At 45.8% G+C, this 12746-nt stretch overlaps 1 protein-coding gene across 1 annotated transcript in view; it reads right to left on the reverse strand.

The window, feature by feature from the left end:
- The window catches only part of psmd3 (proteasome 26S subunit, non-ATPase 3), a 38241-nt gene extending 26859 nt beyond the window's left edge, over positions 1–11382 (reverse strand). Inside the window, exons 1-2 of the mRNA XM_078224068.1 lie at positions 10861–11382; positions 330–520 (exon numbers count right to left, since the gene is read on the reverse strand). Of these exons, the coding sequence (XP_078080194.1) occupies positions 330–520; positions 10861–11032 (363 nt within the window). The 5' untranslated portion in view covers positions 11033–11382. The remainder of the gene's footprint in view (positions 1–329; positions 521–10860) is intronic.
- Positions 11383–12746: the final 1364 nt, after the last annotated feature.

Raw genomic sequence — 12746 nt, forward strand, 5'->3', positions numbered from 1 at the left:
AAAGGAATTAAGGGTTATGGTGAGCGGGCGGGTAAGTGGAGCTGAGTCCACGAAGGGATCAGCCTGATCTTATTGAATGGCAGAGCAGGCTCGAGGGGCCAGATGGCCTACTCCTGCTCCTGGTTCTTATGTAAATACGGAATACTCAACTGCACCTTTTTAAAGAACAGCAGCAATGATCGGCGGAACATGTTCAAGGGGCCGAGTGGCCAACCTCTGCTCCTGATTCATCTGGCACCTTTGTTGAATTCCTTGTGCAACTGAATAATCCCCTCTGATTCACACATTTACAACCAGTAAGGCATCCACTTTCAGCACACAACACCAACCTCCTCAAGGAAAGCCAGCAGGAAATCCCGCACTGATGTGTTTGACACAAAAAAGCCATTGATGGCCTTGTAAAGAACGGTGGGGTTCAATCGGCGACAGGTTGGAGGAAGAGCTCGCAGAGCCCGCAGAACAAACCGTGGCTCTTTGCTCGACACAGCTTTCTCAATCTGCTTCACATGTTCTTTGATATCTGAAATAAAAAAACAAGTGTTTGAAGGTGATCTGTTCAGACTATGTGGAACTGCATTAGCCTTCTTGTCATTTTGACTTGATTTTGATTTGATTTATTATTGGCACATGTATTAGTAAGAAGTCTCACAACACCTGGGGCGGCACGGTAGCACAGTGGTTAGCACTGCTGCTTCACAGCTCCAGGGTCCCGGGTTCGATTCCCGGTTCGGGTCACTGTCTGTGTAGAGTTTGCACATTCTCCTCGTGTCTGCGTGGGTTTCCTCCGGGTGCTCCGGTTTCCTCCCACAGTCCAAAGATGTGCGGGTTAGATTGATTGGCCAGGTTAAAAATTGCCCCTTAGAGTCCTGGGATGCGTAGGTTAGAGGGATTAGCGGGTAAATATGTGGGGATAGAGCCTGGGTGGGATTGTGGTCGGTGCAGACTGGATGGGCCGAATGGCCTCCTTCTGCACTGTAGGGTTTCTATGATTTCTATGATGACCAGGTTAAAGTCCACCAGGTTTATTTGGTAGCAAATACCATAAGCTTTCGGAGCGCTGCCCCTTCGTCAGATGGAGTGGAAATGTGCTCTCAAACAGTGCAAACAGACACAAAATCAAGTTGCAGAATACTGATTAGAATGCGAATCCCTACAACCAGCCAGGTCTTAAAGGTACAGACACAGGCAATGTGTGGTATTTGCTACCAAATAAACCTGTTGGACTTTATCCTGGTGTTGTGAGACTTCTTACTGTGTTCACCCCAGTCCAACGCCGGCATCTCCACATCATGACATGTATTAGTATACAGTGAAAAGTATTGTTTCTTGCGCACTACGCAGACAAAGCATACCGTACATAGAGGAGGAAAGGAGTGGGTGCAGAATGTAGTGTTACAGTCATAGCTAGAGTGTAGAGAAAGATCAACTTAATGCAAGGTAGGTCCATTCAAAAGTCTGACAGCAGCAGGGAAGAAACTGTTCTTGAGTCGGTTGGTACGTGACTTCAGGATTTCATATCTTTTTCCCCGACGGAAGGAGGTGGAAGAGAGAATGTCCGGGGTGCATGGGGTCCTTAATTATGCTGCCTGCTTTGCCAAGGCAGCAGGAAGTGTAGACAGAGTCAATGGATGGGAGGCTGGTTTGCATGATGGATTGGGCTACATTCACGACCTTTTGTAGTTAGTTGGATTCCCACCATCTAGCTCCAGAGCCCCTGGGACATCACCCACCCACACTTGGCTGCATCTTGCAAAGTTCCATCTCTGTATATTTCAACGGGGAGACGGAATCTTAAAAAAGGAATCAAGTTTACTTCTTTTAACATTTCCCCCCCTCATCACACTTTGTTGATAACATCCATATTGTTGCAAAACAGTGTATAAGCACCATGAACCACTCCATGGGAATCTAACGCACTGCACAGGTCTGCCAGATACCGCAGAAAACTAATTTTCCTCCAGCCTCCACTGAAAGAGGCTGAATGGCCTCTTTCTGTACTGTAGGGTTTCTTTCTTCCTGCAGGATGGGTTCCATATTAGGGGACATTCCACACAGACAGATTACATGGGTCAAAATTCACTTAGTTCCCCAGTGTTCAGAGAACGTGAGAAGCAACAGCCTTAATGCTCACTAGTCTCTGCAATACACAATGCCCTCTGCGTGCTCTGAAAATCTATCAATTCCAATCGATTACATCCACCATAAACGGAATCACTCTGATAGTATATCCATTTCTAGGGCAAATTTCTTGTAATTTTTATTGCAAGCCTAGGAATGAAAAATATACTTGGTCATTCCAGAGGCATGTTATTAGCTGGCCATCAGATGTGTCCCTGAATGCAATGTGTAACACTTGAAGGCATCCTTCAGAAGACCCGCAGTAAAGACCTCTGTGGGATCAAGTAACAAGGATGGGATTAATTAGTCCTACATGAATATCTGAATTCTAAAACACTTAATCACTGAATCGGTACAGTGCAGAGAGAGGCCATTCAGCCAACGAGTCTGCACCGGCAACAATCCCACCCAGGCCCTACCCCCGTAACACTATGTATTTATTTACCCTGCTAATCCCCCCCGACACCAAGGGGCAATTTAGCACGGCCAATCCACTGAACTGGCACATCTTTGGAGTGTGGGAGGAAATCGGAGCACCCGGAGGAAACCCATGCAGACACGGCGGGAACGCGCAAACTCCACACAGACTGTCACCCGAGGCCAGAATTGAACCTGGGCCCCTGGCGCTGTGAGGCAGTTGTGCTTACCACGGTGCCACCCAAACAAGGCTATTTTTAAACTAGTTTTCTAGAAATCGCAGGAGGTTCAATGAAGCTGTCCTGTGCTTACACTGTCATTAAAACATAAACTGAATTGAAAATTTTCATCCACAAATCTAAATTCCTTTGTGGCCTTGACCGCAGCCAGCAAACTCTGTAAGCTCACCTAGGCCTACAACCAGCCCTGTGCTCCTCTTTCTCCTTAGCCTGACCTTTGGTGACCCCTCCCATACCTCTGCCCCACCACTTGACATCTATGTTTCCAACTGACTGACAAACTCGGAGATTCTCTCCCAAAGCCTCTCAGCTTCACCACTACCTCAAAGGACCTCTTAAAACTGATTTATATAACCCTCCTGATGTCTCCATCTTAGGTTTGGTGTCCATTTTCTTGACTATACACTGAAAGCTCAATGATATAACTAAATAAGTTATCAATGGAAACCAGATTATTTCCAGTTTCTTTTCTCCACATATCTTGTACAAATATAAAATGAGGTGAGAAATATCTCCTGTACTCTGTCACTGCTGAAACGGTCATCATCCCTCATGATAGCAATGAATTAAAATCGTATTGGTAGAAATTAGACAGATATACAATGCAATGGTTCTGGGCATTAAAATAACCACCATCCAGAGATTGAGAATTCAAATGCCACCACTGCAAGTGTGAAACTGAAGTTATCAAATTTGGTAAACCGCAACAAAGATGAGGCATTTGCACGAGGCGATGGTGAAGAAAAGTCCCAACTGGCTCACTAAGAGAATTTGATCTTGCCTATAAACAGCAATCTAACTCAGATTGATTCAAAATGGGATCTGCTGGATGCAAAAAGGCCACGGTTCATCTGAGAATGGAATTGTTGATGAATCACAGCAAACAATCTCCATCATTAAGCGGCAGCGTACAAAAGACCCAGACATGACGGGAAGGAAACCTCAGTCATGGGGAGCTTTAAGATCCAAGGTCAAAGGTCAGCTATTTCCCTAAGCTTATTACCATTTGGGGCGGCACGGTAGCACAGTGGTTAGTACTGCTGCCTGACAGCACCAGGGACCCGAGTTTGATTCTGGCCTTGGGTGAATGTCTGGATGGTGTTTGCAAGTTCTCCCCATGTGGGTTTCCCCCGGGTACTCCGGTTTCCACCCAGTCTAAAGATGTGCAGGTTAAGTTGATTGGCCATGCTAAATTCCCCCTTAGTGTCTAAAGATGTGCCGTTTAGGTGGATTGGCCACGATACTGCAGGAAACTAGTATGTGCATAAAACTATCCCCAGGTTATGGGGTGGAGGCGAGGGCCTGGGTGGGAAGCTCTTTTGGAGTCGGTGAGGACTCAATGGGCCGAATGGCCTCTTTCTGCACTGTAGGCATTTTATGGTTTACCACATCTCGTCTCAAATCACTCATATGGCACATTCCAAAATCTTATTTTCTGAAAGAAATCCATCTAAGTTGGTGTATCGCATAGGTAGACCAGAAGTTTCTGAACGACAGAATTTGCCACACAAGATCATTATACTCTGCTACCATACAAAAATCCCAGGATAACATTACCAGATGCAAATAGCTGCAGGTTTCACAGTGCAGTTACCACTTCCATCACAACATTCATGCTTAGTTTCCGAACAACTAAACAGCCAAACAAAATGGAAGGCAGCAATACAACAACTCCAAAGCAAACAACTAGCAGGCAGACATACCAAGCAGGAATAGGTTTGAAGGCTGATGCTGCTGCAATTTTAGCACATTGAGGGTCACTCGCCTGTCATCCCTTATCTAAAACCCGCATGGGAACTCTGTCAATAGAAAGATGGCAATGATTCAAGGTGGTGGCTCATCACCCTCTCAGGGCAGCTAGCGAGAAAAGGCAATAAAATAAGTGTGGTCTGGCCAGCATCACCCACTGAACAATTAATAGCACCCATCCCTCACCATGCTGTTCTGATGCATCATATTTATCAGTCACCAACAATCTGCTCAATTACAGAACAGCATCAGATAAAATCCTGGAACTCCCTCATTAACAGCAGCAGTTCGAGAAGACACCACCACCTTCTCAAGGGCAATTAGGGATGGCAATAAATGCTAGTCTAGCCAGTCATGCCCACAGAGAATCATCATCTGGGCGGCACGGTAGCACAGTAGTTAGCACTGCTGCTTCACAGCTCCAGGGACCTGGGTTCGATTCCCGGCTTGGGTCACTGTCTGTGTGGAGTTTGCACATTCTCCTCGTGTCTGCGTGGGTTTCCTCCGGGTGCTCCGATTTCCTCCCACAGTCCAAAGATGTGCGGGTTTGGTTGATTGGCCATGCTAAAAATTGCCCCTTACAGTCCTGAGATGCGTAGGTTAGAGGGATTAACGGGTAAATATGTAGGGATATGGGGGTAGGGCCTGGGTGGGATTGTGGTCGGTGCAGACTCGATGGGCCGAATGGCCTCCTTCTGGACTGTACGGTTTCTATGATTTCTATGATCATAGAATCCCAACAGTGCAGAAGGAGGCCATTCAGCCCACTGAGCCTGCACCGGACACAATCCCACCCAGGCTCTATCCCCGTAACCCCACATGAATGTCCTGCTAACCCCCCCCCCGACACGAGGGGTCAATTTAGCACGGCCAATCAACCTAGCCTGCACATCTTTGGAGTGTGGGAGGAAACCGGAGCACCCGGAGGAAACCCATGCAGACACGAGGAGAATGTGCAAACTCCGCACCCAAGCCAGCCACCCAAGGCTGGAATTGAACCCGGGTCCCTGGCGCTGTGAGGCAGCAGTGCTAACCACCGAGTCACCGTGCTGCCCAGCGATATTACCACTCGGCCATCACCTGCCCCTAAATCCCATGAATGAATTAAAAAGAACATTTTTGAAGTGGAAGGAAATACTGAATTGACATTAAAAATAAGCCATGCTGATCAGTTTCCTGCTCTCTTATTATGTATAATGTATCACAATGTACAATATAGGGGGAAAAGGTGAGCACTTCCATCCTTCTTGAATTTGGATTGTGAACTGGTAATAAATCATTACAAATGCTTATCCTTGAGGGTGAACAATTCCTTACAGCTATATAGAGCACATCAGCAGTTAAGCTGCAAACAGCCACTTTAGCTATCAGTTGTTGGAAAGCAATTCTGAATAAAATACATCCAATTTCACTTATATGCATTAGAAAATAATAGGTGGTTGTAAGGACTTCAGCTTAACCTCAGAATTTCAGCTGAAATGGCAGCAACACAATGGTAACCAGCTTACTCCACTGAGGCAATGTGTGTTAACCACCACAGTGCAGGATTGGGGATGGTTTCTCAAATGATAATCTTCACATCATTGCTCAGAAATAAAGCAACGCCTGTTAAAAAAGATTGTTTGAAACAGCCAGCCTTTGGATGAAATGTTAAATCGAGGCCCTCTCAGGTGAATGTAAAAGATTTCAAAGCGCTATGTAGGGGAATTCTCAGTGTCCTGTCCAACATCGGCCATGATCAAAATGAACGGCGGAGCAGGCTTGAAGGGCCGAATGGCCTACTCCTGCTTCTAGTTTGTTTCTATGTTATCCCTCAGTCAACACAAGTCAAAAATAATGATCTGGTCACTTCCCACACTTTGTGAGCCCTTGCTGAGTTTAAATGTTTTGGCTACATTACAACAGTACCTACACTTCAAAAGAAATCATTGGCTGTAAAGCCAGGACATCCCAAGATTCTGAAAGGCGGTACAGAAATGCAATAAAAACAGAACTCGAGTTCTTAGAAATCTTAGAAACCCTACAGCACAGAAAGAGGCCATTCGGCCCATCGAGTCTGCACCGACCACAATCCCACCCAGGCCCTACCCCCATATCCCTACATATTTACCCACTAATCCCTCTAACCTACGCATCCCAGGACACGAAAGGCAATTTTAGCATGGCCAATCAACCTAACCCGCGCATCTTTAGACTGTGGGAGGAAACCGGAGCACCCAGAGGAAACCCACGCAGACACGAGGAGAATGTGCAAACTCCACACAGACAGTGACCCAAGCCGGGAATCGAACCCAGGTCCCTGGAGCTGTGAAGCAGCAGTGCTAACCACTGTGCCGCCCTTAAATATTACTCCTTGAACATTACCAGTATTTTGTTTTTATTTCAGATTTTCAGCATCCACTGTGTTTTGCTTTTCTATGCTGTGGAAATGTAAGTTTGTTTGTTCTTGCTTTTCATCAGCCACTACTTTCTGTTCTTAAACCCTTTATAGAATCCCTATAGTGCCACTCAGGCCATTCAACTCATCAGGCCTGCACCAACTCTCTCAGAGTATCTTACCCAGGCCCTCTCCCATGCCGCCCACAGGCAGTAGAATTCAATTTACGTTAGAGGCGGAATCTATTCACATTTGGGTGGCATGGTGGCACAGTGGTTAGCAATGTTGCCTCACAGCGCCAGGGACCCAATTTCAATTCTGGCATTGGGTGACAGTCTGTGTGGAGTTTGCACATTCTCCCCGTGTCTGCGTGGGTTTCCTCCAGGTGCTCCGGTTTCCTCCCACAGTCTAAAGATAGGTTAGGTGGGTTGGACATGGTAAATTGTCCCCGAGTATCCCCAAGATGTGTAGGTTAGGGGAATTAGCCAGGTAAATGTGCGGGGTTACAGGGATAGGACAGGGGGGTGACATGGGTAAGATGCTCTGTCAGAGTCAGTGGCATTCCCAAAATCAGGTATCAAAATACCAACAACTGGGCCAATCCACACAACGGATTTTTGATTTTGATGCAATTGATAAATGTTTACTGACTGATAATATGCAAAGGATTAACTGCCACAAACAATGCAATTCTATAATATTTTTAAAAATTCTGTGCAGTGCTCTCTCTCCATAGATCTATTGCAAATCAGATTTATTCAAGGCTAGAATTAAAGTGTAGATATCTCGGAGATTTGTCGGGCTGGAGGAGATTACAGTAATCGGGAAGGGTGAGGTCATGGAGGCATTGGAAAAGTGAGAATTTTAAAATCAAGGTATTGCTTAACAGGGGGCCATGTATGACAGTGAGTGCAGTGATGATGGTGAATAGGAGTTAGTGCGAGTTATGACATGAGCAGCAGAATTTATGGAAAATTATTATACATTTCACAGTGGACATTTTACCCATCAAGGTTATCAAAACCATCTCTCTGCAAACACTCCTACTACTTTCATCCAATAACATTCCAGATGATACTTATATTAATTTAATGTTGGTTATAGTATGTTTTTCTTCCACTCATTCACAGGGTATGGACGGCACTGGCAAGGACAGCATTTATTACCCATCCCCAATTGCCCTTTAGGAAGGTGTTAGTGATCTATCTTTTTTATGAGTACAACTGAGTGGCGTGATAGGTCATTTCAGAGGGCAGTTAAGGGTCAACCACCTTGCTAAGGGTGTGTGTAAGCCATCCAGGTAAGGATGGTGGATTTCCTTCCCTAATGGACATTAGTGAACTTGATGGGTTTTTACAATAATCTGGTCGTTTCATGCTCTCCATTAGTGATTACAAAATCCCTACAGTGCAGAAAGAGGCCATTCAGCCCATTCCACCCCGGCCCTATTCCCGTCAGCCCACGTATTTACCCTGCTAATCTCCCTGACACTGAGGGGCTAAATTACCATGGCCAATCAATCAAACCTGCACATTTTTGGACTGTGGGAGGAAACCCATGGAGACATGGGGAGAATGTGCAAACTCCCCACAGACAGTGACCCAAGGCCGGAATTGAACCCAGGTCCCTGGAGCTGTGAGGCAGCAGTGCTAACCACTGTGCCACCATGATGTTAGTTTTTTAATTTCAAATTTGTTTAATTAACTGAATTGCCTTGGCGGAATTTGAACTCTAGGTCACTCTCCAGCAACTTAACCATTATACTACAAGGCCAACATTTGTATGCGTGATAAGTACCATTTTCTCCAGGTCAGACCACCCAGTTCTCTGGCACTAACTTATTAATATACACTGTATATGTCTGTATTAATTTTTTGCCCGTGATTATATTTTACACTGAGGGGATCAGATCCATCCAGATTTCTGCCCCGTACTCCACATTTTATTACCACAGTTTATATATCATTCAAGTTATGCATGATGCTGAACCATATGAATGATGACCTGTCTATATTGTTGTTGATGATGAACTACAGGTATTTATATTTTGTGATCAATGTGATCAGCTCTCTGCCCCTAACTCCCACTATTTATCTGGGATACTTTACTTCAGTGGGGCTTTTATTTAATATGTGGGCTTTGTTGGCTAGGCCAGCATTTATTGCTGGTGTATTATGTTACCCTAACTGTAATATTGTTTACCTTCCAATGCGGTCAGATGCATGCACCTCGCAGTCCCACTAACTAAATATTTAATTATCCCAGCCTAACTATCGCTAAGGCAATCTCGTGTAAGGGTCTATTTTATGGGTAGGGTGGTCACACTTTGACCTCAAACCCCACTGTTTAACTGGGATATTTCGGGCTGGGGTTTGTACTTAGTGCATATTTAACCCTCCAGGGTGATGAGATCAGCTCTCAGCCCCACTCTGTTTAGACTGGGATTGTTAGGTTTATGATTTGTGGTTATTTATTCTTCAAGATGATCAGATTTAGTTCTCTGCCCGAATACCTACTATTTATCTGGAATCATTTCGTTTAATGGGTTTAAGCTGCACTGATGTCACCATCCCGGGTGATCAGATCCATCACGCAAACCAGCCTCCCATCCATTGACTCTGTCGACACTTCCCGCTGCCTCGGAAAAGCAGCCAGCATAATCAAGGACCCCACGCACCCCGGACATTCTCTCTTCCACCTTTTTCCATCGGGAAAAAGATACGAAAGTCTGAGATCACGTACCAACCGACTCAAGAACAGCTTCTTTTCTGCTGACATCAGATTTTTGAATGGACCTACCTTGCATTAAGTTGATCTTTCTACACCTTACACCTACACAACTATAACACTACATTCTGCACCCTCCCCTTTCCTTCTCTATGAATGGTATGCTTTGTCTGCATAGCGCGCAAGAAACAATACTTTTCACTGTATCCCAATATATTGACAATAATAAATCAAATCAAAAAGATCCAGCTCTCAACTTCCAATACCCCTATAGCTTAGCTGGGTCATTTTACATTGGGTTTATTAGACATTGTTATTTGGGGATCTTTTACCTTCCAGTGTGATATAGCTCTCTGCCCCCTAACCCCTCACTGTTTTAACTGGGTTATTTGGGATATTTTACCCTCCAGGGTGATCCAGTTCTCTGCCGTCAGTCCCTAGTTAACGGGGTAATATATTTTGGGTTCACAATTTGGGATATTTTACCCTCTAAGGTGATATACTTCTCTGACCCCTAACCCCCACAGTTTGACTGGGTTATTTAGGGTTTATAATTTGGGATATTCTACCCTCAGGGTGATCCAGCTCTTTGCCCCCAACCACAACTGTTTAACTGGGTTGTTTGGGGTTTATAAGATGGATATTTTACCCTCAGGGTGATCCAGTTCTCTGTCCCCCAACCCCTCACTCTTTAACTGGGTTATTTGGGATATTTTACCCTCGGAGTGATCCAGCTCTCTGCCCCAGCCCCTGGTTAACTGGGTTATATATTTTGGGGTATTTTACCCTCAGGGTGATCCAGCTCTCCGCCCCCAGCCCCTGGTTAACTGGGTTATATATTTTGGGGTTTATATTTTGGGGTATTTTACCCTCAGGGTGATCCAGCTCTCTGCCCCAGCCCCTGGTTAACTGGGTTATATATTTTGGGGTTTATATTTTGGGGTATTTTACTCTCAGGGTGATCCAGCTCTCCGCCCCCAGCCCCTGGTTAACTGGGTTATATATTTTGGGGTATTTTACTCTCAGGGTGATCCAGCTCTCTGCCCCCCAGCTCCTGGTTAACTGAGTTATATATTTTGGGGTATTTTACCCTCAGGGTGACTCTCTGCCCCCAGCCCCTGGTTAACTGGGTTATATATTTTGGGGTTTATATTTTGGGGTATTTTACCCTCAGGGTGACTCTCTGCCCCCTAACCCCCTCACAGTATAACTGGGTTATTTGGGATATTTTACCCTCCAGGGTGATCAGGTCCAGCTCTTTCTGACTCTTCTCGCCGCTCTCCGGCTGCTCGCACTCGGCCGACACATCCTTCATCTCCACATCGGGGGCCGGCGGCCCGGCAGCCGGCTTGGCCTTGTCCGGGGCCGGCTCCTTGGGCTTGTGCTTCCCGGCCGTGTCCTTCATGGCGGCGGCAGCTGGGGAAAGGCTGGGCTCTGGGCTGGGCTGGGCTGGGGGGTTCGAGCTGCGGCCTCAGGCTCTCCGGGCGGCTTTACCGGGCTCTCTCACTCTGCACGATGACTGGGCACAACCCCCCGCGACTAGGCCGCGCCACCAGCCACTCTCAATCAACAGCCGCATCATCCAGCGCAGCCCCAGCTCATCGAGTGCAGACTGATCGATAGCTGAGAGAGTTGTCTCTATCTGGTCAGCATTACCCACAGGCAGAGGCAGTGGCGCAGGAAGAGTGTCCTGGCCTGGGAGCCCAAAGACCTGGGTTCAAATCTCAATGAGGCTGGATCCTCAATCCCAATGGGGCAAATTAGAAGTTTAAAGTTTACTTATTAGTCACAAGTAGGCTTACACTAACACTGCAATGAAGTTACTGTGAAAATCCCCTCGTCACCACTGTTCGGGTACACTGAGGGAGAATTTAGTATGGCCAACACACCTTAACCAGCACGTCTTTCGGACTGTAGGAGGAAACCCACACAGACATAGGGGGAGAGCATGCAGACTCCACAAAAAGACAGTGACCCAAGGCCAGGAATTGAACCCTGCTGCTGTGCCACCCAACAGTAGAGTCACACGTAGGCCAGACAGGCTAAGGCTGGCAGATAGTGAACCAGAGAGGGTGGCACAGCGGTTAGTACTTCTGCCTCACAGCATTAGGGGACCACCTAGTTTCAATTCTGGCCTCGAGTGGATTGGACATGCTAAATTACCCCTTCGTGTCCAAAAATGTGTGGGTTAGATGGGATTAGCCATGGTAAATGTGTGGGATTACAGAAAAAGGGGGAAAAAGAGGGCCTGGGGGAAAATACTCTTGATTACCTGTAAAGACTCACATTCCAACCATTATCTTGTAAATTGAGTTTGTGCCCTGTTTGTGAACACAAGTCCTCACTCACCTGATGAAGGTGCGAGACTCCGAAAGCTTGTGCTGCCAAATAAACCTGTTGGACCTGGTGTTGAGAGACTTCTTACTGTGCTTACCCCAGTCCAACGCCGGCATTTCCATATCATAAAATACTCTTGTCAGAGTGGCAGTGCAAACTTGATGCATTAAGGGATTCTGTAATCAATGATAGTTTTGCAGTCACCATTACTGAGAGCAGCTTTCAATTCCCAGATTTTATTTATCAATTTTAAAATCCATCAGTCTGCCATGTTGGAATTTCAACCCATTTCCCCACAGCCCAGGCTTCTGGATTAATAGTCCACTAACATTACCTCAATGCCTCCCCCCCAACGTTTATGTTATATTTATGTTAATGAATTAGAGTGCTGATCAATTATTTTATCTTCACCCACGACTTGGAATTCACTACCTGAAAATGTGGTGTATAACCCTCATCACACTTAAGCCAAAACAGCACGCTTAATCAGCATCCCATCCACTTAAATATTCAAATAAATACATGCATGTATATGGCACTTTGTGATCAGATTTCTCAAAGTGCTTTGCAGCCAATGAAGTATTTTTTTTTAAAGTATAGTCACTGTTTCAATGTAGAAAGCACACCTGCCAATAAACTCCCACAAAGAGCAGTCGGGGAATGTTAAGGGCGTGGCTGATGGGACATAATTGTTCAAATCCCAGAAGGGAAACTTGAAACAACTACCCCCAATGGTGTTTGCAATTTGTATAGTATGAGGAGAGGTTTGAAATCCATAAATT

This window comes from Mustelus asterias, chromosome 11, assembly GCF_964213995.1.
Source record: "Mustelus asterias chromosome 11, sMusAst1.hap1.1, whole genome shotgun sequence".
In the NCBI taxonomy this organism is placed as follows: Eukaryota; Metazoa; Chordata; class Chondrichthyes; order Carcharhiniformes; family Triakidae; genus Mustelus; species Mustelus asterias.